At 42.0% G+C, this 25,350-nt stretch overlaps 3 protein-coding genes and 1 long non-coding RNA gene across 6 annotated transcripts; 1 reads left to right on the forward strand and 3 right to left on the reverse strand.

Annotated features, from left to right (window-relative positions):
- Positions 1-1,122: 1,122 nt before the first annotated feature.
- On the forward strand, positions 1,123-3,746 carry LOC127601155 (uncharacterized). Its single transcript, XM_052066218.1, has 6 exons — positions 1,123-1,703; positions 1,992-2,085; positions 2,166-2,278; positions 2,369-2,423; positions 2,968-3,069; positions 3,145-3,746. The coding sequence occupies exons 1-6, from the start codon at positions 1,681-1,683 to the stop codon at positions 3,679-3,681; spliced, it is 924 nt and encodes a 307-aa protein (XP_051922178.1). The 5' UTR covers positions 1,123-1,680; the 3' UTR covers positions 3,682-3,746.
- Positions 3,747-5,078: 1,332 nt separating this feature from the next.
- snx27b (sorting nexin 27b) lies at positions 5,079-18,304 on the reverse strand. Of its 3 annotated transcripts, XR_007962497.1 has the most exons (14): positions 17,758-18,301; positions 14,668-14,899; positions 14,291-14,483; positions 13,664-13,728; positions 13,468-13,572; positions 13,255-13,333; positions 12,581-12,744; positions 12,417-12,506; positions 11,247-11,396; positions 10,314-10,442; positions 10,156-10,215; positions 9,346-9,408; positions 8,918-9,233; positions 5,079-7,898 (listed from the first exon to the last, which is right to left on the reverse strand). XR_007962497.1 is itself a non-coding variant. In XM_052066198.1 (13 exons), exons 1-13 carry the CDS (start codon positions 18,081-18,083, stop codon positions 9,166-9,168), a joined length of 1,710 nt encoding a protein of 569 aa, XP_051922158.1. In that variant the 5' UTR covers positions 18,084-18,304; the 3' UTR covers positions 8,248-9,165. The 3 variants fall into 3 exon arrangements, 2 of the variants coding, with proteins under 2 accessions (XP_051922158.1, XP_051922157.1); XM_052066198.1 differs by lacking the exon at positions 5,079-7,898 and having other exon boundaries at positions 8,248-9,233; positions 9,360-9,408; positions 17,758-18,304; XM_052066197.1 differs by lacking the exon at positions 5,079-7,898 and having other exon boundaries at positions 8,248-9,233.
- Positions 18,305-19,278: 974 nt separating this feature from the next.
- On the reverse strand, positions 19,279-19,745 carry LOC127601178 (uncharacterized). The gene is made up of 2 exons (XR_007962499.1): positions 19,594-19,745; positions 19,279-19,525 (listed from the first exon to the last, which is right to left on the reverse strand). It is a non-coding gene; the product is annotated as an uncharacterized LOC127601178 (long non-coding RNA).
- A 2,283-nt stretch (positions 19,746-22,028) lies between these two features.
- On the reverse strand, positions 22,029-23,079 carry LOC127601166 (protein S100-A12-like). The gene is made up of 3 exons (XM_052066238.1): positions 22,934-23,079; positions 22,529-22,704; positions 22,029-22,421 (listed from the first exon to the last, which is right to left on the reverse strand). Exons 2-3 carry the CDS (start codon positions 22,661-22,663, stop codon positions 22,116-22,118), a joined length of 441 nt encoding a protein of 146 aa, XP_051922198.1. The 5' UTR covers positions 22,664-22,704; positions 22,934-23,079; the 3' UTR covers positions 22,029-22,115.
- Between the last annotated feature and the right edge of the window lie 2,271 nt (positions 23,080-25,350).

Below are 25,350 nucleotides of genomic sequence, written 5' to 3' on the forward strand. Positions count from 1 at the left end.
CATCACCTTGGTATATGCCACATTTGATGGACACTTGCGTAAGTGGCTTGCCATTGGCTTCAAGTGTGGTTTTCCACATCCTCATCGAGTTCGCAACGAAGGCTCTTGGGGTCCTGTTCACCTTATACAACTCCAAGCATTCAGTGATCCATGTATGTGGCATCGAATCATAGGCTTTCTTGTAATTAATCCAGGCTGTGCACAGGTTGGTACGTCGGGACCTGCAGTTTTGTGCGACTGTTCTGTCAACCAGGAGCTGATGTTTGGCATCAACTGTAATATATCTATATATATATTGCGCGTCGTCCCGCACGCGGTCTGTCCTTCCGTCTGTCCCTTTTCAAAACGTACCTACTTCACCGCGCCGCTGCGCGCCGCCACTGCGCCGCTCAGGCAGTGGCTCACTACGATCGCGCGGGCATCTTAGCGAAAAAATTTTGTCTACCCACAACCATTGCAATGAAATTGTTAGTTATTTAGTAAAGCTAAACATCTCTTTATTTTCGCGATAAGCAATGAAGATGAACAAAAAGTTGAACCAAGCAACAACACTTTTGTGGGCCGAAGGCCCACCTTACCAGCCTTCCGCAGGAACTAGCTGATGAGCCGCCCGGAGGGCGGCGAACCACCACCTTACCAGCCTTCCGCAGGAACTAGCTGATGAGCCGCCCGGAGGGCGGCGAACCAGCTAGTATATATAGATTATATACTGTATACTGTGTTTGCAATATTTTGGGTTGCAGACCACTGGGTTAAACTATCGACAAATTGGTGTGACTTGTATGTATTCTGAATTGTACATCAATTTATGCTTATTAATATTTGTGCTATTTGCGGAGCATCACGAGACCAACCCCTGAAACGCTTCCTGCGCATGCTGCAATAACAAGCAAGACAGCAGGTTGAGATGCTTGAAAGTGGAATAGCAAACAAACCAACAGATTAATAAATAATCTTTATGGTTGGTGTCTTTGGACAAAAGTTAAATTGATTATTTAGTTCTACAAATCTCATATATGTTAGGATAACTAAGATTCGTTTTTTCATGATTTATTAAATATCAGGTGAAATTGATGTAGAATAACCATTTACTTTTATTTTCTATCTCCACTTGAGAACGCGCTTTTCTGAGAATTTTTATTGTCCCTCGGTGACCTTATATTTGTTCGACAGCCGAGAATTGAATTTGTAACATTCTTTTAAATCCAAACCACTGACGTGCATGGATTAGTTGTAACGCTTTTATTTTGAAGGTGGCCAACGCCACTCGCTGGCGGCAGATTGCCGTTATGCACAGTAGTGACAATCGCATTGGCGGCTCACTTGACTTCAGTTTTGCCAGTGGAGGCGAGCGTGACCGCAGTGAAAAGTTGCCGTTTTTTATATTAGGACAACCACTCGTTGAGAAAATACCAGTTGGAACATATTTGAATATCCGACTTCATAAATAGTTTACCGAGAAATCTTCAGGCAGAGAGGCGCATGACGTAACAAAGGAAAAGCTGTTTCTTTGTGACGTGAGTGGTGACGATGAAAGGGCGAGTTTTACATCAAAGTGATGAAAGGGCCTCCGCACGTTAAACCCCACAGAGTGTATAAATATACAGTAGAACCTCACTCTGCAAACGTAATCATTCCAAAACAAGCAGAAACGCGTGGAACACTCATAGGACTTCAACAATGGGGAATCTATCTTCTATCAGGTACTGTATATAAACTTATATGAAATATTGCATCTGTTGAGAAAAAAATTAAGTTCAGAAATGAGTTATTTTAAGTTGCAATTGCCACATGAAGTTTTCTTTACTTACCTGTGCAGAAGATTCTGGGAAATTATTTCATATAAAATGTAGACCACACTGAAATATTGCACCTTTTTTTTAATACATTGCTGATCTGTTTTTATCTCACGGGAGGCTTTTTCATATGTTTGATATTGCATTCCCATGATACTCAATATTTTGTTCTGTTCTACAATCTGATTTCCCAAGACCTTACTTCAACGATGAGGCCTTTAACCTGCTTAAAGAGCTCACCGAGATGACTTCTTTAACAGAAAATGAGCAACGAATGTCCAATGCGGAGGTAAAGGATTTTGAAATGTACTACGAATATTCTGTCTTGGTGGAGCATATCAATAGCATGTTTTGTGTTTGTGTTGTCAGAAAGCGTTCATGAGACAGTTTGTGCTCTTGACCAAGGAAAATCGAGTACCACCATGCCTCTCACCCAAAGACATGAAGGTGTGGTTGCTGAAGAAAAGAAATTTCCAGCAAGAGTGAGTAGAGTGTGTGTCTTGTCTGTGTGTGGGTAAATCCAAAAGGTTGGCTGCATGTGGAAATAACTATTATTTGTGTGAATTTGATAGCTACCAGGAGATGCAAACGAGGATGGATCCCAGGATGTTTTATATGCTTCAGGTGGTAAGTACAGAATATTTGTGTTATTGAATGAGCAATTATACTTCATGTTTACAATTACAAGAGCACATTATACTTCCAGTTAATGTTTGCAATTACCAGTGTCGCTGCACATTAAGAAAATTGTGGGAAAAAATTATTTTATCGCAGCGTTTTACTCAGTGATACTAAAATATTGTAGCGTATATATGATTTATGGAGTGAAATATTTCCTTTGAATAATTTGTAGGAAATCAAGAAATTGCAATATTTCATGAGAAACAATATTTTTTTTCTTAAAACAGCTCAAATATTTTCATTTCAATGTGCTTCATTCATTTATTAAAATACAATCGATGAGTTTCACTTTTTGGCTTCAACTACTGAAATACATGAGCTTTTCATTTTTGAGGCTCTTGCATCTTATTTTGTCTCAAACGTATTCATAAATGCATTTTAAGACAAGCGTTGTGTATCTGCTATTCATTTATTTGGGACAATTTTAAATCGAGAAACATTTCTGTCAAGATGCCTCTTTTTTATTTGTGACTGTGTTTGCGGTGTACAGGCCTGGACAATAGAAAGGATCCTGCACTTGAATAAAATACAAAAAGAAGTCTACACTGAACTCTATGAAGAGGAACGCCTTTCGCGATTGCTAGGGAGGAAGGTAAAGAAAATATTTCTTACCCTTAATGAAGCCACGTGCAACAATTGGGTCACTTATCCGTTTGTCTTCCAAAAGGTCACACTCCAAGGCCTCGACACATACTTGAGAGTACTGTGGCCCCAAGCTGAACGGGACACCGAGACCTTCTTCTGCCATCTGTATAATGAACTGATGAGGTCATTGCAGAAGACCAAGATGACCAGGGTACAAAGACTGTTTTTTTACCCGCTGTTTCATCGTGCTATCGGCACCCTGGCGCATGAGATCACAGAATTGGCTCAGGACATCCTTCTGGAGGAGCTGGAGCCACCTGGCAATGAGAAACCCATCATGGCAACGTTGTCACAAAGAGCTGACGACGCCAGCAAGGCGATAGGAGGTATGATCGTCGACGCTCTGGCTTCCATCCCCGTCCTACATGAGTACATCGCACAGGGTGATCTCATCCGCATGTGTTCGGACTGCGCTTGGAAAATGATCCAATGCTTTTACAAAAAATTTGTCGAGGGCTCGGAAAACTTCCACCTGATGGACTGCGACGATACCTCGGCCACTGCGCGGTGTGGCGTCCTGAGTGCCATTGTGCAGATGGTCTACACGTGCAGTCAGTAGAACTCCTTGCTTCGTCACTGCTGTTTCACACAGAAGGAGGAAGTGATGGGTTCGGAATTTCCACATGTATATATTTTTTTGTACATTAAATGGTTTTACAGAAATTACTCATCGTGTGTGTTTTTTTTTTTTTTGTCTTGTGTGCGCAAGTCTCTTGTGCACTCTTAAACTACAGTCAAACCTCGGTTTTCGAACGTCTCTGTTCTAAACCAAATCGGTTTTCGACCAAAAACTTTTTTTATGCCTCGGATTATGACCGAAAATCGGTTCTCGACCAAACTGAGCGCACTTGAACACGCCACTTGACTCCTCTCACCTTCCTTACACGAGGAAGTGACGCTTCCTCCTGTAGCGTTCCATTGTGAGGAGACGTGTTCACTAAAGTGTTTTTTTTTAAAGCGTGGTTTCGGTTTTCGAACAAATCGGTTTTCGAACAGCCTTCTGGAATGGATTATGGTCAAAAACCGAGGTATGACTGTACTTGTATTCTTCCACCCAGACATCTGATGCAAAATCGGCAAGTGAACACTCAAGAAGTGTGATGAATTGAAAGATAATTGTCATTGAAATGCATGAGAAAAAAAAAACTTTACTAACCTTTAAACACAAAAACACCTTATTTAGGAGATCTGCCTGTTTCTGTCGGAAATCTGAAAAAAGTAAGTTAATCAGAAGACTAAAGTATAATTGTGATTGGATGCGTGTGTCTTGTGTCTGCCAGTAGTCGGGGATGGGGCGCATCCTCTGTCTGGTGTTTTCATTTTTAAAGGGGGCCTCAAGGCAAACATTTTCCTTACAATAATATATTCAATGTGCCCACAATATTCTGGTGAATGTGACAGTGGAATACAAATTAATAGCAAAACAATCCATCTATTTTGAACTATCTCTTGGCCCTGCCATCACAACACGAGACCTGTGGGCACACTTCAATAATTCCCGTGACATGTTAATTCTTATTCATGAATGCAATATTCATCCGAATAGTTCGGGGATATTGTCTGAACATGTTACTGCAGAAACATTCTTCTTATGATTTGAGTCTCCATTTAAAGTGTGCTATATTTGTGTAATGGAAAACTTTTTGATTGATCATTTCTCTTTCTACGGCATGTTTTCTTAACTCACTTCCTGGGATCATATTGTACGCCAGCAGCAGTCAATAGCTTTTCATTATTTTGCGATGGGGAGTTGATGTGGGTCGATAAGGAACGGCCCTTTCTCCGCATTTGGGTATTTGTCTCCCACATCTCATTAAGAGAAGTTGGAGACGAGGAGTTGTATGAGAAGAGAGCAGGTTGAGAGAAGCAAGTGGGAAGACTGGCGGAAAATCCCCCCGAACAGGATCAGTCCCATTCCAGGGGCTCATCCGAAAAGATAAAGAGGGTAACCAGTGCTTCAATAAAACGGTTTTATTTAAAAGAATACTTTACAATTTCTTACAATAAGCCAACAATCTGCAGGTTGCCAGTCATTTTTTTTCTGAGGGAATAGGCTTATTTCCACTTCACATCGATGCAGAAGTTGATATCATTAGTCAATAAATAATCAAGGCGACAAAATAGTCTCAAGCGGGACTGAGCGAGTGAAAAAGAAGTGCACGAATAATCGAGAACATCAGACACGGCCCATTAAACAAAGAATCCCGCAAAAATGGCTCCGGCAAAGTCAAAGCGATCAATTTGAAGCTCATCACATTCAATTACCGGTACCTTCACACAACTCTGTTGATGTTCAATTAATCACTTTTAAAGTAAAGTAACATCTTCCAAGATTGCATTAACCTTGCTATCACCGAGAGCAGTGTTTTTTGTTTCTTTTTAAAGTGTGTGAGGCGCAGCAGTTTAAAAAAACTGTGCTAATAAACTAACTTCTGCAAAAATGATAGTGGTGGGAAACAGTTTGAGAGAGAGAGAGTATAACACTTTCAAAAAAAGACTATTGCAATTCCATTTGTTAATGAGGGCAGCTATTTAAGACCTTCTGGAGTGAATTCAGAGGTTGGTTTAGAAGTACATCACACAAAGATAATTGTTGAAAATGTGCAAACTGAACTATGCAGTATTCAATTGAGCAATAGCATGAAACAGATGTTCACAATTTCAGCGTTCCTGTTTTTTTAGCAGTCGCTAAAATAACTTAGTTAAATCTTAGTTGACAGAAATGTTGAAATTTAATATTTATTCTACACATTTTTACAGCACTGGAAAATGTTAAGAATGTTTGTGTTATGTTTGTCCTCCCCCAGAAGCCATGTTAAAACAACATTTTGTTGACCCCCGTCTTAAGCAGTTAAGTGCAGTTGTGACCTGCAGTTCGTTAGCGACTTATGCCAGCACTCAAATAACGCATCTTCCCTTTGGATAGTCCTATGGCGTAGCCACTTTAGAACACCTCGTTGTCAGCTGTGAGTGCAAGCGCACTCCCCAGAGATCGGCGGAAGGGCGAAAAATAATATTTTAACAAATCCGTTTTGACAGCCAGGGGCTTCGGGCTGGCTGGCATAACCGCTTTAGAGCGCCACATTGCCTGCTGTGAATGTGTCACGTCACAGAGAGAAGTCATGATGAACTATGTATACGTGGCAATTGTTTTTTTTAATCCTTCAAATGTGGCAGGGTTGCTCATCCCTCTCTGTGGTGCGGCAAATTTGCAAAACTTATTTCCACTCCACAGGAACTTTAAAAAGATTGGCTTATAGTTAGTGAAAACTAAAAGGTTCAGCACATTCACTTCTGTGACAATGGCAGAATTCTGAGGTACTCTCATTTTTAAAGAAATCCCCCCTCCCGCAACCCCCACGGCGAATAATGCATAGTGAATTAATTTGTTGCAGGCTTAAACAGGTGGCATTATAAAATGTTAATTAAGTCTCCAGGCTATGTTTTAATGAACATTTTTGCATTCTTAAAGTAAGAAGCAATTTAAGTGCGGATGTGGAGAAACGCTGGTCTGACAATGCCATCAAAGTACAAGTACATATTGGTACATCAAAACTTGAAATAATTAACCCTCCCAGGCAAAGCATTACTATCATGATAAGGCAGAATTTTGAAACTTTAAGTGCGTGACTTTGTTTTGATGACCTCATCATTCACGACACAGATTAAAGAAAACATGAGGGTTCGGTTTTGATTACAACAACGACTTTTCCCTCGTACATGACTCGAGATACAAATAATAACAAATATCTCTATGTATCCCTGTTTCACAGATGTTAATGTTGCATATTTTGTTTGAATAATGTGCTAAACTGTAATTACAATCTCGTATTACATTCCTCATTTGCCATACATCATTTTGGTGCCGTTTGAATTAGATTACTGCGGGAAACAGTAACAGGATATTAAATTAGACATTTCATCACATTAGACTGCAACTACAGCGTGTTCAGCCTTGTCGAAAGTGCGTGTGTCTTTACATTTAATTAGCATGAATTTCTTTTGTGCTGTTGTAAATATTTGTCAAACAATGTCTGAATCGAGGGAGTGTGAGACATTTACCCACGAAGCGAGGACGCATCTGCAGTGGTAAAATTGTTTGAATTAAGTCCGATTATCAATCGTGTGGACAAGGTAATCACTGCCGGTGGGGGAGCCAGCAGATGGAGAAGGGCCCACGCTCTTCTGTCTGGGTCATGCACACAGCTCAGAGGAAACAACTGTCACTTTTTCTCAGGCGAATGCCCCACAGAGAGTAAGCCAGTAGGCTTGTTTATACAATCCTATAAACATATGAGGGTCAATGGTGGGTAAATGTGGAACATGCAGTGGCTTATTAACCAGTCACTCACAATTTCAAGTAAACGACAGTGCAAACTGCATTCTACCGTCAAGAGAGAAAGTGATCAAGAAAAATTTGACCTAAATCCAATTGAAAAGCAGGAAATGGGCTGCGCCCTCGCAATCTGACACATTTGGAGCACTTGCTGAGAGACTACGACCGAAATACTGCTGAATACTCTCATGAAATCAAACGGTGCTTCAACAATTGTTACGGTCTCACAGATTTCAGATCAGTTCAATGTCAGAAAAGATCTTTTGAGAGAGTTTATCATGGTGTCAGAAGAACCTACTATTTTGACAGGGGCTCACGTTCTATAACCTCAGTTGATGTCATCCTGTCATCCTTGTGGATAAAGCGTTAACCCATCCGAGACGTGCATGCACGGTGGTTCCTTGAATTCTAAGCGACTTGGATTTTTGCTTTTGGCAAAACTGCAAGATACAAGCGCAAGGTGGTGGCAGCAAATTCAACTCAACTCGCTTCAAAAGAAGTGAACAAGTCTTTAAAAAAACGACTTTGAGCTGCTTAATGCCAATAATGTCAAATAAAAAAAGAATTCCGGATCGTTTATTTAAAAGAACCTCAAAACCTTGCCTTAAGAATCTCCGCTAGCTTAATGGTCACGCGCAATGTAAAACACCATAAATGGGTTGAAGAATAGCACTGGTGTCACGATCTGGTAACCCGTGAAGCAACGGACATCTGAAGACAAATGGAGAACGAACAAATGAAGGCAGTCGTACTGTATTATATTTTCCTAATCTTACCCCCCCAAAAGAGTGCCGCTTACTGGGTCAGTTGCGAATCTCTTCATGTGTGTCTCCGGCTGATTTTGCAGCACAATGTGATGCTGCAACATTGTAAGGGAATGAAAGTTGGAAGGGAAAGGGAAATTGAGTTCAAAGTGTTCTGAGGTATTAGCATAGTCACGGATCGAATTAGACTAGTTAGACTGTATACCCCAGTTTAGAACAAGCTTTGCAAAGCCGCATTATTTTCTCCTCTTCTTTCATTTTCCACATTACAAAATGATAAATTAATTAAAAACACAACAACACAGATTCTGCTGAGCTTGACTAATGAATGACACTGACACATAATATCCACACCATAGCCGCCATACTGTAGACGCCGTTGCGCGTTTATGTAAATGCGTGACGCCGCGTCACCGTGTGAACACATACACAGTTTCAGCAATATCTTGCTTCGATTGTGGCTCTGTGTAAAAGCCAAAGGCTGTCGTATCTTGTTGGGGGTCTGACGAGCCTATTTTGCATCCATTTGACAAGACCTTTTCTTGCATGATCAGTTCCCGTGCGCTTTTACAACCCGTTACAACATGCCAAGCCTGTCTGAGGATCATGGTTCCATGCTCCAGATTTTCCCGTTTCCCTTTTCAGAAGTTTCAAAAGAGTTGTCTGTTCAGCTTAGTCTATTGAGGCGAACTTACCTGCCTTAAGTTGTCCGCACTTTAGTGAAGTCGTTCTTGAGGCGCCCAATGCCTGATTAATGTGCTGGATTTCAAAAGTTATCTACATGTTTTCTTGTTTTGCAGATGTTTTGCTGGGTCTTATGAATAGGAAATGTGGATCTGCTGGATGGAAGCGTAAATGCTGACTATGTCCTCAACAGCCGAGCAAGCGTCTCTGCATTCAGAAGAGGGCCGGGCTGGGCAGACCGGAGGATTCTGCCGCGTCGTCAAGCGATAGCGATTTCTCTTGCTTGGTGCCTCCATTCTTTCGATGCCTCAGCAGCTGGAAAATATTCTGCCACATCAAACAGGACGGGGTCAGAAATAGACCCGAGGGGGAAAAAAAAAGGAAAGATCATGTCAGGCGTTTGGTTATTGGGACAGAGGCAGGCATACTGAAGCCTTACCTTGCCACACATACCGTCGTGGGAGACGTTCTTGTTGTCTTTGTCCGTGGCCTCCTCCTCCACCTGTGGACATTGAAAAAAACTGCTTGGTTCTACTCATGACATTTTTCCATTGGCAAAAGCATGTACAGAACATTTGCTGTCTGGTGGAATCGTCACCTTGACAAAATCACTACTTTTCAGGATATCAAAAGATGTCCACATTTCTAACCAAACACGGCATTGTTCAAACGGGCAAATGCAAAATTAGAACATTCCAAAAGAGCTGCTGAAGGCCACAACTCACGCCCAAATGCTAACACTGAACTAACCGGGCAACTTTAGTCCAGTTCCCAATGTCACTCACACAGCCACGCCCCCTTGTAGGCACATATCCAAAACACCAATGCTACAGAACGCTCAGTTAACTACTCTATAAAAGCAGCGAATTTCTTTCCATTATAATTTGTTATGCTTTTATACATAATTGAAAATAAATGGTGGCTGGAATTGATTGCAATTCATTTTAATGGAGAAAATCGATTTGTTATATGAATAATTGAGCAAGGAGCTTGGCCACAGACCAATTTCAACCTCTATGTCAGGGTACCACTGTACATTTTGTGACAAACTTTTATCATTACCGCGTCCTTGTCATTTGAGGGTATACGGCTCGAAATACAAAAAAAAAAAAAAAAAAAAAACAACACACGCTAACCCTAGCTTACCTGCGGCACCATTAACCTGCTATACTCTTGAACATAACTCTGTGCTTGACAAACCCTCATTACCCTCTGTTGTGGGAAGCAGCCAAAACTAGATGGTCCTTACCTCCTTTCTCCACTTTAGCTCGCAGAAAACTCTCTCGAAGCATTCATGCATGTAGTTAAACTGGAATGACAAATAAGAAGTCAGTTGTGGTCGAGTGCAAAATAATTCCACTTTTTTTCCTCTGATGAAATGACCAAAACAAAGAGATGTCTTCTCACATAAGGTGTGAATATCTTGACCCAACGTGGTTTCTTCTCCCCCCGCGCATACTCGAAGCAAAAGGCCATGCCCTCTTCGTCTGTGTCCCACCTCAGCATTTCCCCCCACTCAAAGGCAATCACCTGGTTCTGAAAGCACAATGGAGTCCATTCAGACACAGTGTTTGTTAGCAGACACAATGGAGAGAAAGAACGAAGAGCTGAACATGAACATTCACTGGTCACTTCATTAGGTACACATGCATTTGATCCACATAAAGATCTGCATCAAAAAGTCTGATTAGATCATAATACAGATCTGCTGAAGGAATCTCATGTAGGTAATGTATATTAAAAATAGACTATGCCGGGGTTACCAATTGAAGTGGTGTACAGTACAGCACTGCAAAATAACGTGAGCTGCAATGAACATTTTAGTTGCATATACAAAATCCATTTGTATAATATTATTTTAGCTGTACAATTTAAGAACCGGGACAAAATATGAGTTGCACCTTTAATATGATGCAAAGCAGTACTTCACTGAAAGCATTAACCACAATAATAAACTGTTTCTTGTTAAATTATCTCTCCAACTTGGACACTGAATGTATATATATTTTTTACCCATTGAGCGGAACAGCTTTTTGCGGTTGGCATCTGCTTAGCTCAAGGTCAGCATCACGTATCAAAGTAAATAAAGGAAGTTACTGCCCCCTGATAGTACCACCTGGATTTTATTTTTTCCTGAGGCATACAGTGTTTATACTTAAAGGGAATGACATATCCAGTAACCAGGAGCGGCAAGGGCATCTATTAGAGCAGAGGCCAGTATTGTTTCATAAATGGCCTCTGGATTGGATCGCATTAGATTGTGCAGGTGTACCTTGTGACGTGCCTGGAGAGTGTATGTCTACAGTTAAGTGGCGCACGCTAAGAAAGAGTTGCCCTTGCCTCGATTGTCCCCTCCTCTGTGCAGGCGTGCAGCTTGAAGTGCTGAATACTGATGGCTGCGATGACGTGTCCTTTACGTCTGGAGTCGCACGAACAGTGAGGGAACAAGATTTCATTGTAGCCATCACAGCCTCTCAGCAAACTTAGATACTGCAAGAGTCAAAGGGAAAGGACATCGCAGGTTTAAACATGACTTGAAACACGATGAAACTTCTGATCTTTTTTGACAGATTGTTTTTAGTTTTACACACTGCCACAATGGATTTTAAATCGAGTCCACTATGTGATCACATTTGTCCTTGGACTCATGACCCAAAGTTATTTACAGGCTAATGAAAACGGATTAAGAACATTTTCTTCAATTTAAAGGAATTACTATTGCTCTGGGCTTAATTCACACACTCAAAAACACATCAAAACATTTAATGTATCACGAAACTCTGGAGGGCTCCCATTTCCCCTCTCTTGCAATGGACTATTCCATGTTCTTAGAATGTATATGTTGATGAGTGTTATCAATTATAGGAAAGGTGTTGAGATGAGTCACTCATTTCCTAGCTCAGGAGAGTTTCCGTAAATTCACACTTTAAAGGGATGCGGAGGGTCTTATGAGTGCGTTTGCCTTGGGCGCACAAATAAAATGAAATAAATGTGCCTCTGGTAGCTGTAAACAACTGCAGCTCATGTGGATAAAACGTATGAAAGCAGCTGTTGTATTTGAAAAGTGAGGTTCACTGCGATTTAAAATGGATGCAATTGTAATGTTGTGAAACATCTTGAACTGAAGCTGAATATCTATAATTCGATGACATGTACATTGTTTTATTTCAAATTCACTGCGGTTTTCAATAGGCTAAATTATAAGAACGACATCATTGTCCAAATATTTCTGCACCCCCGCTCTGCACAGTTTGAACCCCGATGCTGTTGTGAAGAATGATGCAAGAAATTAAATGACCTATTTGGCAAAAATGAACTTACCATTGTTTGAATGTGAAAGCTGTGTACAGAATATAATTAAAGTCATAAAATACCATTGTTTTATAATCCAATGGTCACTTCAGGAGTAGGGATTTCCGAGAAGACATTGACCTACTTTTACGAGTTCTGACAAACGTGGATTGGAAAGCCACTGTAAAACCATTACTGTGGTGTAGATGCGAGACTGACCATGGACATATTTTTCTGCTCTGCAACCATCTGCAACTGGTAGGACTTCTGCTCTACTTTGATAAAACCTTTCTTGACATCCTCCAAGGCCTGTAAAAGAGAAATCGCTTTAGAGGGAGAGAAATATATGTCCCACCATGATGTACAAATGCAACATAACTCACCTGGTGGAAGAAGTAGGAGACAGCAAGTTGGTTGTCATTGAGTAACGTCTCCTCTTCGGTAGTGAAGAGCCACTTGCGCATTGTGAGGCAGGTTCTAGGGATGGCTGAAGTGTAGTTTTGCACGTACAACTTGTGGGGGAACTCGTTGGGTGCAAGCTTTCGTACTGAACAAAAGAAAAAGAACAGTTGCAGAAGGCCAACAAATTCAAAACATAGTGGACAAATATGCCTCAAAAGATAAAGAAAACATGGAGTTCAAATTATCATCATGCATAAGGGCCACAATTGATTCTGATTTGAAAAACAGTCCAGGGTAGTAGCAGGGCTAGAATAACCATTTTAAATGTCTGTGTCAAAGTCGGGAGGTTCTTTTTTTGGTTTATAAAAAAAACATGTTATTTAATTGACATTTTATATTCATTATTTACAGTCAATGTGAGTAGTTTTGCTTCATTTGTTGAATTGTATTTTATTATGAAGTGGTTCCCCCATGTTTATACTGTATTAGTTGTGTAATACTTAAAACAATGCCTGGACTGTTGTTAAAAAGGTTTCACTTTATTTCCTCTACTTCCGTCCGAGAGTGAGAGTGAGAGAGTGAGAGAGTGAGAGAGAAAGAGAGAGAGAGAGAGAGAGAGAGAGCAACTTTGTGTTCAATTCTAATATTTACTCACAGAAGGTGTGGTTGATGACCTCAAAGAGTGCAAAGTAGCTGGCCGTTATGCTATCAATCCCGAGTTTCATGACCAAAGCCTGAAAGACAAAGAAAGGGGTCAAGGATGTCGGGCATGAAATGGACTATGATGGTGATGATTATAAGATAAGATAAGATATCCTTTATTCGTTATCATGTGATAAATGATTTTTTTTTCCCTTTTTTTGGATACCTGGTACACTTGGTCAGTGGTGGAATTTTTGCGAACCCGCACAGTAAGTGAGGTCTTATCGGGAACGGCTATTCTCAAGTCCACATCCCACAGGCCGTTGTAGTTCTAAAACATGAGAAGGAAAGATGCGGTGAGGTCACAGTCCCGTGCAACAAAACCGCATGCGCAGGTTTAGAGGACACCAATCATTTCTTACTTCATCTGATTCTGACAGGAACTCCTGCATGATGTCACTTTCGCCAATGACCCTCACAGAGCACACTGCAGATAAACGGTATAAAAAAGTAAATGTGGAAGGAATGGATGTTTTACAAGTCCTTCCAATTCAGTGTGAAAACAGTAAATGCTATTGGGAGTTCATTCATTCATTCATTCATCTTCCGAGCCGCTTGATCCTCACTAGGGTCGCGGGGGGTGCTGGAGCCTATCCCAGCCGTCTTCGGGCAGTAGGCGGGGGACACCCTGAATCAGTTGCCAGCCAATCGCAGGGCACACAGAGACGAACAGCCATTTGCACTCACACTCACACCTAGGGATAATTTAGAGCGTCAGATCAGCCTGCCACGCATGTTTTTGGAATGAGGGAGGAAACCGGAGCACCCGGAGAAAACCCACGCATGCCCGGGGAGAACATGCAAACTCCACACAGGGAGGCCGGAGCTGGAATCGAACCCGGTACCTCTGCACTGTGAAGCCGACGTGCTAACCACTGGCCTACCGGGCCGCGCTATTGGGAGTTTATAAATACTAATAAATACTTATTTAGGATCCATGCTGCAAGATACACTCAAAAATATTGCAGAGATACTTTCTCACTCCACACCTCTCTCCAGATATTCTTCCAGGCCTCTACGTCGCGCATCCAGCTGCTGCTCCGACAGAGAAAAAGGCCATTTCCCGGGCAGCTTGGGGAATGTGAAGTTGGCAAACTCCCTCTTCAGGTTTTGGTGTAGAATCACAAACTCTCTGTAGCGTTTAGAGCAGAGCTGCCTTCCCGCCATGAAGACATTATATACCTGGAGGGAGAGAACAGATGGGGTTGAACCTGGGAAGCATTAAATAAAGATAACTGCAGTATATCACACATTTCCTCAAATAACAGCTTCCTGTTTGATTAGCAAAGGACTTTAGCGGTTCCAATGTATCGACTCATTGACCCAAAACCTTCCAATCCATCCCCTCTTCCCCTCATGTACTCACCACAAACTTTTCCTGATGGAGCTCAGTGTGTTTGTAGCTGGGCACAGAGATGGGGACGGCCTGCTTGTCGGAATAGTCGTAACAGTACTGGGCCGAGCCATCGTCTCCGACATCCAGACAATCGGCTTCCAGAGGCGGGACTGAGAGCACGGTCAATACCAGTTCCCGCTCTCCAGCCCGGATCAGGTCCACCACCTGTTTGTGTGTCGCGCCTTCAACATTCACCCTGTTCCTATTCAAAGGAAGAAAAGACAAGCACACATTTCAAGGAAGGCAAAATGATTATTCATTGACAGGGTCACAACATTTCACATTATGTACATTACCGGTACTTTCAGTGCCCAACCCTGTTTCATCGTTAGCTCATTTAGTAGAGCCTGCCACCGCTAGTTACAATGTAAGCATTAAAAAAAATATATACTAACAAAATAATTGATATATGATCTGATATTGCCACAATTGAGGGCCAGGCACTCAATAGTCAACAGACAGACTGGCTAACGGTCAGCCAGCTGCTAACCTGAACCACCTCAACATTCTTATTAACTGATTCCCACATCATTCACCAGGCTAGCCTCCCCCCATCTTTTAAAGCCACACACACTGAAAGTCAAAAGATATAACGTGGAATGTGACAATGCAGATCTCAAGTTGACAACAACAATGAATCCAATTATTCATTCATTCATCTTCCGAGCCGCTTGATCCTCACTAGGGTCGCGGGGGTGCTGGAGACTATCCCAGCTGTCTTCGGGCAGTAGGCGGGGGACACCCTGAATCAGTTGCCAGCCAATCACAGGGCACACAGAAACGAACAACCATTCGCACTCACACTCACACCTAGGGACAATTTAGAGTGTTCAATCAGCCTTGGAATGTGGGAGGAAACCGGAGCACCCGGAGAAAACCCACGCATGCCCGGGGAGAACATGCAAACTCCACACAGGGAGGCCGGAGCGGGAATCGAACCCACGACCTCTGTACTGTGAAGCCGACGTGCTAACCACTGGACTACCGGGCCGCCCTTAATTATGGCATAATGTGGCATTTGTGCAAGCTAAAACCCAATGTTGAAGTGAGGAAAAGAACCTCGTTAGACACGCCATCACCCCGTTTATGCAACTCACATTCACATCTAGAGCACTTTAAAAATGGACAATTGCAGCTGTAATTGGAAAATTGGAAGTTGGGTTTTTGTGAAAATGTTCTTAGATGTATTATTTTAAGGTCACCATGAAACAAGGGCAGCATCGTGTTAAGTCTGTGGAGGAGATGTTTATCGTAAAGCAGCGGCCAAAAGTGTGCATTAAGATAATTAAAACCATTCCCAGAGAGACCTGATGGTGTTTAGTGTTGTAGATGGTAGTACCGCCGAAGCCAAGGATAACAGCAGTGAAGCAATATGCACATCCCTTTACAATCGTCAGCTGGAACTCAGACTAACAGGAAATGTTTCAGTGGAACTTGTGACTGACAGCTCATCTGGTGTCAGATGTAATCATGTCACACAGCACAGTGTTATGCTATGTAGATACAACAAATGAAGCCAGGGGGTTAGAGGCAGTAAACATGTATCATGACAAAAAAGCGGTGACCACTGTAAAGCACTGAGTTAGCGCTTTGGCAGCACTTCAATCTTGCGGTTTTATGACTCCATAAGCACCTCATGCAGTGACTTCTGGTCTTGCACATTCAGCACTTTCCACTGTGCCATCAAGGCAGTTGTTTTCCCGTGATTCCAGGGAATGATTTATTTTGCCTTGGATCAGTTGCTTTGAGATTTTTTGTCATTGTTGTTGTTAGTTCATTCATTCATTCATTCATCTTCCGGACCGCTTGATCCTCACTAGGGTCGCGGGGGGTGCTGGAGCCTATCCCAGCCGTCTCCGGGCAGTAGGCGGGGGACACCCTGAATCGGTTGCCAGCCAATCGCAGGGTGTTGTTGTTAGTCATTTATGATTTCACCCTCTTGGCAAAACTAGTCAATGTAAATGTACTCTGGACATTTAACTAATTTATAATATTTTTTGTCTTCATGTGCCACCAGTTTTTGCATGAAAATATATTTATAAAAAAGAAAAACTATTGTCCATTTGTCATACTATCATATTTCTATGTCTAATAAAACCTTTCCATCAGGTCCACCGGAATAACCTGCAAAAAAAAATGCTCCTCAAAATTAGAAAGTCGATCCTCAAATCAAGTCTTTGATTCGCAATTGCGCCTAAAAGCAAAAAAAATATTTAGAGCCTTGCGTACCACAAACCAGATGTTTCATAACAAAATCAACATTGTGGCAGCACAGTGCCACGGGGCATACAAATGACTGGAAAAAACTAATAACAAAGAGCAGTAGTAGTCGAAGAACAAACAATGAAGCCAGGCAAACTGATGGGCCAGACTATTCTGAGCGGACCGATCTTTTGCTGGGATATGTTCTTGCCATCATAGACATGTTTTAATAGCATAAGAGCATTTGACTTTCAAGTACTTTCGGTGCAGTGACAAAACCTGGACAACAAGCGCCCAGAAATAAGGGGGTCAATCAAACTGCCAGGTTACTGCAGGCCATCCATCGACAAAGCGGGCAGGCAACTGCCAGCCAATGAGATGGCAACTTTGCCAGAGCAAAGCCAATCAGGGATGACCGTTCTTGTCTTTCTGCATACCTTGCACGCACACACGCGGAGATGATGCTGAAACGGTTGCTGCACGCCCCTCTCCACAGCAACAGAGCCCAACATCAGCCACCAATCACCCCACAGCACGGCGTAATGCGGTGAAATATTAGAGCGCTAGCCAGTCACAACTTAGTGATGTTGATGAGAGTTGACTAGCTTAGCTGTGATGGTACAATAAAAAGGATGCATAAATAGGAAAAAGGGGGAGGGGTTTCGTATGTGGGGCTGAGATGGAAGGAGTGTGACAGGAATGTTTAATGAAAGACCCTTACACAAACAATCCATTCACCATCTCGGGGTAGCTTTAACAGTGGCACTCACCGTTTTTCACGTTCATTTTGTACACAGACAATTAACAGCATGGGTGACCCTTTAAGCACAGCGTCCATACGAGAGCAATTCCACTTACACCTCAAGAATCCTGTCTCCTTTCGAAATACCGGCTATGTCGGCGGCACCTCCCGGCAGGACAGCGCTGACGTGCTGCAGCGGGGCGTACAGTTCCCCGTTAATGCTCCGGAGCTGCCCTCCTTCACTAACTTGGCCCCGGACGTTGAAACCGTAGCCCGAGTCTGACTTGACTATTCGGATGAGCCGTGGGCCCGACGTCACGGTGGTGCTCGGGGTCTGGAAGCCGCCGCCGGCGTCGGGCGTGATATCGCCGCTCCGGGTGCCGTTATACGCTGAGTGCTGAGGCAGCGGTGTACAAAATGCGTGCCCCTCGACATCCGCCATTTGTTACAGCACTTGTGCCATCCGCCCTACTTGGGAAAACGGTGTATAAGTGGCGGATATTAGCTGGGTAGCAGCAAGCTAATCAGCTGTGCTAACTAGACCATCAAACTGCCCGGGAAGGCGAAAAATGCCGAAAGAAGCCGATGATTAACGAGACCGCGCCTTAGCGCGTTCACGTGAGCTGACTCTGCGGTCACAGTTGTTTCAGCCGTGTTCCCTTCCATAACCTCTGTGAGCAAAGACGCGCATTTATATTCTGGAAAAAAATGTCTTTGAAACAAATTTCACGGCAAACCACCATACAAAAACGTCACAAAACCTATGAATACCGAAATAAATACAATACAATACAATACATGCTGATTTATATAGCGCTTAGTCTCAATTTACTGCAATTGATTTAATGTGTAAAATGGGTTTATTTACAAAATTTATTTGATTTAATTTACAATTCATTTATTTACAAAACTGACTTTCACGTAGTAAGCTATGATATTAGAGTAGCCAAAAATTCAAGAGTAATGTGAGCTTAGAACAATATTACTCAAGTAAAAGTTAAAAGCACACCTCCAAATAATTACTTGAGTAAGAGTAATTGAAAAAAAACTATGTAAGTACAGAGTAACTAGTAAGTTCCTGATTTATTTATAAATCATAATATATAAGATATATAAAATATATATCTTATATAAAATATAAGATAAGAATAGGCAAATCCAAATATTACCCAACAACCGAACGTTCTTCTTTAAATTAACTTTCTTTAACTCGTGTGACATTTTTACTTGTGTGAAACGGCACAAGAGGTTCGCCACATAGAAATGATTAATTCTACAATTAATACATCATTTGATTAAATTGGACTTTGACAGATGGCCCTGATCCGACTGACATGTTTGATTATTAAAAAACTCAACATGAGGTGGCAGCAGAGATGTAAAAGCAGTCAATTGGATACCCATGCAGTAACGTATAATTTAAAGTGGAACAGCATTTCATTGTTTCACACAGTCAACCAAATAAGTCATTTAGTTTTTTATATTTTATGGATGATACTGTAATACATTGAAAAAAAAATCATCTCGGTTCTTTGGCTGTAATTAATTCGGACATGTCCTTCGTTTGTACACGATTAAAATGTGTTCAAGTTACAGATTTGATCTGAATATTTTCAAGGAAGAGAGTACACAATTATGTTCACCACATTTTAATCATATGTAATCAAAAAAGACATACTTTTTAAGAAGTGTATAGGTTCTCGAGGACTCATGTTGTCCTTGTTAAAGCAAGCATAAACATGCACAATCGTTTCACATACCGGCAGGTTCCAACAATTTCAAGAATGTTGCCATAAGAACGCAAAACTCATTGAAGTCGATAACACCGTCACCATTGGAATCCAGCTTGTCGAAGAACTCCTTCAGTGACTGATTGCTGTCGAGCTAAACAAAAGCAGGAATCAAATCGCATCGGAATGTGAAGGAACGTAATCTTTCGCTCTCTCTCTCACCTGTACGCAGCACTCTTTATGGAGCATCAAAGCAAAATCTTCTTGAGTCATACTGTTTTGGTCTCCTGATTTCCCTGCATACTCCACAAATGTTTGCTGGAGAGTGCACATCGCCTCGATCAACCTTACCTGAGTGGTCATGTTGGCCATGGCTGGAAAGAACATCATATGTCTTATTTGATGCTTAAAATTAAGTATTTTGGAAAGAAACAGCCACTTACCAAACTTGTGTGATCAGTTGACGAGCTCAAGTGGTGCCGGCAAGGAAAAATGTCAAAAGAAGGTGGCTCACCTGTTATACAACAATCGGTACAACGCCCTCTCACGCCTACCTTTTTGATTGAGGTGAGATGTTTTGTCTGAACCACTGCTGCTTGTTTTGTCATGTTTTGGTATTTTTAAGTGTGACAAGAATTTTAAAAGCATATACAGAACAATGGTGCCTGAAAATGCAAGTTTAAAGTTGAGCTCAAGTCTAAAAGTGGCATTTTGATTACCGGTAATATTGCATTTTTCGTCCATCTCAGGGGACGGCCATTTTGTCATTCTACCACCCACTGCCGTTGACTGAAATTAACATGAAAGTACTCTCTTACAAACATCATGTGACCAAACCCATAAAACTGGTTATCCGTGACATGAACAAGTTGGTTTGCTCATACAGTATTTCCAGGCACCACCGCGGTGGACGAGTACAGCTTCCACCACGATTCCCAAAACAGGCGTGATCGGTTCATTGAAGGCTCTGACTTGCGCCTGTCCATACTCTCATTCATTCAGGTTGTGGTATTCTTAAGACATAAATCTATCACAAGTGGACTATTTTGTTTGACTTAGTCGAGATTTTTGCCTCCCATCCAATTCAAGGTTTCATCATTTCATGCACATGGGCGAGCTAGGACAGTTCGATCCTGAGTGTTGGCATGGAAAACAATCAAAGTGGAACCTCTATTTAATTAACTAATAGGGAGGAGGGGTCAAGCAGCCCATCAGTTTGCTCAGAGTCAGATAGGAGAGTCTCCAGATCACCGGTGACCCTGATGAGGACAAGCGCTCCGAAGCATGGATGGATGGCTCTCCACTAAGAATTTAGCACTTAAGCCATAGGTGTCAAACTCAGGTCCGGGGGGGGGCGCTGTCCTGCATGTTTTGCAAGTCTCCCTGTTGCAACACACCTGATTCAAATGAACAGGTTCAATGTCAGGCTTCCACAGAGCTTGCTGATGATCTCATCATTTGAATCAGGTGTGTTGCAACAGGGAGACTTGGAAAACATGCAGGACAGCGGCCCTCCAGGACCTGAGTTTGACACCTATGACTTAAGCCAAAACACAAAAATGCATTTGAAAAGTTGTGAACTTTCCATCATGAAGGGGAATTGAATGCAACGCATTGAATGAGGATGTTTTGGCATGCAACCGTAGATGACTTTTTTTATTTACTTGTTGTTACTGAGAAATGTGCTTCTATTTTTGGCCCCATTTTGCCGACACACCTTGTTTGTTCCAGACTGCAACAGGTTCACACATCCAATTTGATGTTGGCAGTGTACCGGTAGTTATGAACATGAGGATTTGTAGACGTACCCAACAACACACCACAGATAGTAAACAGTATGTTATGGTTTCATTTGAGGGTTTGGAGTTACATAGCAAAATGACATTCTCTTGATAAAGGCGACTGTAACGTGTTCATTTCAGCTGGAGTCTATCCCAGCTGACTTCAGGGGAAAGGCAGACTACACTCTGAATTGGTCGCCAATCAGTCGCAGGAAACGTATAGAGAAGAACAATCATTCACACCCAGCTCCACGCCCTCATTGAGTCATCTCCTTTATCAGTAATGAAGTAATCCTAAAATAAATACCACAATTGCTTTAGGACAAGTCTTTCAACAGCTTTCTCGAATGCCTTTTTGCTGTCATGGCAACTGCCACAACAGAACATGACATGACCTGATCCGACAAGAAATGACATGACAATCACTTGACTGGGCATGGTGTGGTGTGATGTGACGTGTTGTGACATGATCTGACATGACATGACCTATAGAAAACATGTACCGGTAAGCACAGGGAGAGCATGCAAACTCCACACAGGAGGCTCAGAACCAAGATTCACCTCAAATGATGTACTTTTAATTAAAGTATGTGACGCATATTGATTCACGCTGTGTATGGAATGCACTATAAATCAGTATATATATTTTTTGGGGGGTAAACATCTAAACAATGTGAAATATTTTTTTTTTCTTAATAAGCCCCCTGTATCATACCCCCAGCCACAATTGATTTTTTTTCCTTTCTTAAAAATAACACACACATATATACACACACACACACACACACACACATACTTTTTGGGATGGAATTTTACAAAAATATTCAGTATGTATACTATAAAATAATAATAATAATAAATGTACAGGATCACCAATAGGAAGATATAGCGTTTTAATTTACTTTCATTGATAAAAGCAAACACAGAAACAGCACGAATAAATGACCGACCATTATTAGCATTTTATTCATCATCACAGTCCCTTCCGCCCTTGCCGCCCTTGCCGCCTTTGCCACCCTTACCCCCCTTACCACCCTTACCACCGCCACCCCTACAGTCTTCATCATCATCGTCACTGCCCCTTCCTTTACCACCTTTGCCCCTGCAACCTTTGCCGCCTCTACGGCGACCCTTCCCTCCAGCCTTTCTGCGTTGACGTTTTGTCATTTTAACCATGCACATGATGTACTCCTGGAAGCTGAGCTGGTCGTCATCGTTCTTATCCAGCTGGTCAAAGACCTCATCGATATCGCATTTCTCTAGTTTTCCCTGTGAACATACAAAAAGGGCCACTTGACAAAAACAAAAACAAAACAAAAAACCCCCCACATAACCGCATTCTTTGGTGAGAATAATTTTGCTGATTTGTCACTTACTTTATAGTCAGGGGAACTGATTTCATCGATGACCAGCGCTTTAAACTCATCCCTGCTCAAACAATCGTTATCCTCACTGGCGTACTCTTCAAATAGATCCACAAATTTTTGAATGCACTCTTCCAGTTTGTACATGGCTGCTTTGGGAGGGAAACAAATTTGTTTCTGGTAAGGTTCTGGAGAAACAGGAGAAAAAGGCATTGATTTAGGATGGCCGAGAGTTCAGCTCAAGGGGTCCGGGATATTCACCATGTTTACAAAAAGACTAAAAACCAAACCAGAAGTTGTTACTAATGCACATAGTGTTGCAAGATAGATAAAATCATGTGGATAATGTTGATAGTCTCAAAGATAGACTCGTAGAAAAGTCATACAGTTCATATCAGAAGTTCCATCAGTACTTACGGTACGGCGATGTTGTCTGCTTCTCCAGCAAGGCTAGTGTGCGAATGAGGTGAAATCCTGTTATACAGTCAACACAACAGCCTGATGACTAATCTCACTGATGAATAGGCGTGCAGTGCATTTGGAGCAGACGCAACATTTTTGAAAGACTGTCAAGTCACTCCAGAACAGGTTATACAAATGTTTTTGTTTTGTAGATAAGCAATTTTATATTCACGGGATTCAAACACATTTTTGCCAAGAACACTTGGGATGTTTCGGTTCAAATCTAAACTCAGCTCATCTTTTTAATAAACCTGGTTTGTTAAAAGTGGGTCGTGTTGAACTGCATCTGTGTCAGGTTGTCACTATCAATGACACTGAAAGTGTTCAGATTCGCTTACGTCCTTTTCGACATGGTGGTGATTCTGATGGCAACAGATTTTGCCAATATAACCTGGGTTGAGGCCAACCTCGAATCAAAACGGACACAAGTCAAGCCAATGCTTGACGTGTTGCATGGGCCAACTTCAAAAGAAAAGCCTTAACAAGGTGATGGCGTGTTACCATTCTGTATAGTGGCACTGTCTTGACTTGTTTTGTCAACTGGAGTCTGACCTGATCACAGTCAATAGAAGCTAGAGCAGTGGTGGGCAAACTACGGCCCGCGGGCCAAATCCGGCCCATTGGTCTTATTAATCCGGCCCGCCGAAGGTTGGTCCACAATTAAGGTTCGATGTGAATGATAGCATTCATTTCAATTGGACTTGTAATGACAGGCATTTTACCACCAGGTGGCGCATTGACTTGAAGTTGCAGAACAGGGGGGGGGGGCAATCTTTTCGACCACCTAGTACCTCTGTATCGCTCTACTCCTACTGGTCTCATCACAACCCATCTGCAGCGATGCACAGGCTAAAATAGGTCATCAACAACACTTGTCATTCAAAAAAAGTATATTAATACCGTACTTTCATGCTTTTGTTCTGTTGATGTTTGATATGGACTGTCAACAAATGCAGTTTTTTTTAATGTACCATAGCTCGTGCTGACCTGGCACTTTTGTCAAATTTTAAAAGTCAATGCGGCCCCCGAGCCAAAAAGTTTGCCCACCCCTGAGCTAGGGTATCAACTTGAATGATAAGAGGACAAGCTCTTGCGAGTCAGCCAAGTCGAAGCTGGCTCCATAAGTGGCTCTACCGGATGTACAGCTTGTTGCTGAATAACGAGTATTTTTGTCTTGTGCTGTTCGTACCGCAAATAACCTGAGCAGGAGGCGCTGATACATGTCTCAATCTCATGACTCGGCACTCTCAATTGACTGAAAAGACTTAAAAATGGCTGCCCATATAAATGAGGTGATGCCATGTTTTAAAAGAATGATGTTTTTTGTAGACTTCATTAAAAAGCATTACATAGCGAAGATATTGACAACTCAAACGTAACAGAAAGTTTTGACATCTTGCGTTTAGTTCCTCTGAGCCTTTTTGGTCCTTCAGAAGTACAGTGCTGAATGTGCGTCACAGACGAGATTATGTTTGTTTTGTCATGTACGCAACTGGCTTTCCATTGGATTAATGGAGGTGGCGTGTTCCAATAACCTGGAGGGCGTGACTGTCTACAGTTCGCTCCTGGTTGAGTCACACTTGGCAGACCGGTCTTCGGGGAAGGTCAGTCAAAACGTGTTTTTCCATTTCGGGCCATTATATTTTTCACTTTTTAGCATTTAATAGAGGAACAGAAGGAAGGAGGTATCACGACCAAGTTCACCGTGGTTGACATGGCCTCGAGCGACAGCGCAATTATAAAATGCATAGTGATTGAGAGAAATGACGCGCCACTAAACCCGATGCAGAGGTGACATGAAAGTGTATTTTTTGTTATTTGCACACACAAAAAAATGACTCTAATGGAAAAGTAAAGATGATTGGCTGCTACTCCTAATAATGTTGCAGTTTTTTTCATTGGGCGTATCCAAAAAAGATGGAGAGCCATTGCAAGGTTCCATTCCGATCTTCCTGAATGGAGTTCGCATGTTCTCCAAATGCCCACGTGAGCTTTCTCCAGGTACTTTCCTCCCATAATACAAAAACGTGCAGACACTCTAAATTGTCCCTAGGTGTGATTGTGAGCGTGAATAGTTGTTTGTTGACGTGTGTCCTGCGGTTGGCTGGCCACCAGTTCAGGGTTTTCCCCCGCCTACCGCCCAAAGACAGCCGGGATAGGCACCAGCACGCTCCGCGACCCTCATGAGGATAAGCGGATTGGAAAATGGACGGAAGGACCCTCAATGGCTTGTTAAATGTGTATTGAGAAAAATCATACAGAAAAAAAAAGACCAGCAGCTTTGTAACTGACCCACATATTTTATTGGACCCAAATGAAACAATTCCTTTGCAGTCAATTATAATAACATGTTGCCATTTTTCATTTAATCA

Source organism: Hippocampus zosterae, chromosome 5 (genome assembly GCF_025434085.1).
Source record: "Hippocampus zosterae strain Florida chromosome 5, ASM2543408v3, whole genome shotgun sequence".
NCBI lineage: Eukaryota > Metazoa > Chordata > Actinopteri > Syngnathiformes > Syngnathidae > Hippocampus > Hippocampus zosterae.

What these genes read in the sequence shown, in the direction of transcription:
- LOC127601155 (XM_052066218.1), top strand. Translation starts at nt 1,681, where the DNA reads ATGGGGAATCTATCTTCTATCAG. An exon ending in GGGAATCTATCTTCTATCAG is followed by an intron (nt 1,704 to 1,991) that starts GTACTGTATATA and finishes TGATTTCCCAAG; the next exon opens with ACCTTACTTCAACGATGAGG. An exon ending in AAAAGAAATTTCCAGCAAGA is followed by an intron (nt 2,279 to 2,368) that starts GTGAGTAGAGTG and finishes TGAATTTGATAG; the next exon opens with CTACCAGGAGATGCAAACGA.
- snx27b (XM_052066197.1), bottom strand. Translation starts at nt 18,083, where the DNA reads ATGGCGGATGTCGAGGGGCACGCATTTTGTACACCGCTGCCTCAGCAC. An exon ending in GGTCATCAACCACACCTTCT is followed by an intron (nt 12,745 to 13,254) that starts GTGAGTAAATAT and finishes TCTTTTGTTCAG; the next exon opens with TACGAAAGCTTGCACCCAAC. An exon ending in TCAAGATATTCACACCTTAT is followed by an intron (nt 10,216 to 10,313) that starts GTGAGAAGACAT and finishes TTGTCATTCCAG; the next exon opens with TTTAACTACATGCATGAATG.
- LOC127601166 (XM_052066238.1), bottom strand. Translation starts at nt 22,663, where the DNA reads ATGTACAAACTGGAAGAGTGCATTCAAAAATTTGTGGATCTATTTGAA. An exon ending in TCAGTTCCCCTGACTATAAA is followed by an intron (nt 22,422 to 22,528) that starts GTAAGTGACAAA and finishes GTATGTTCACAG; the next exon opens with GGAAAACTAGAGAAATGCGA.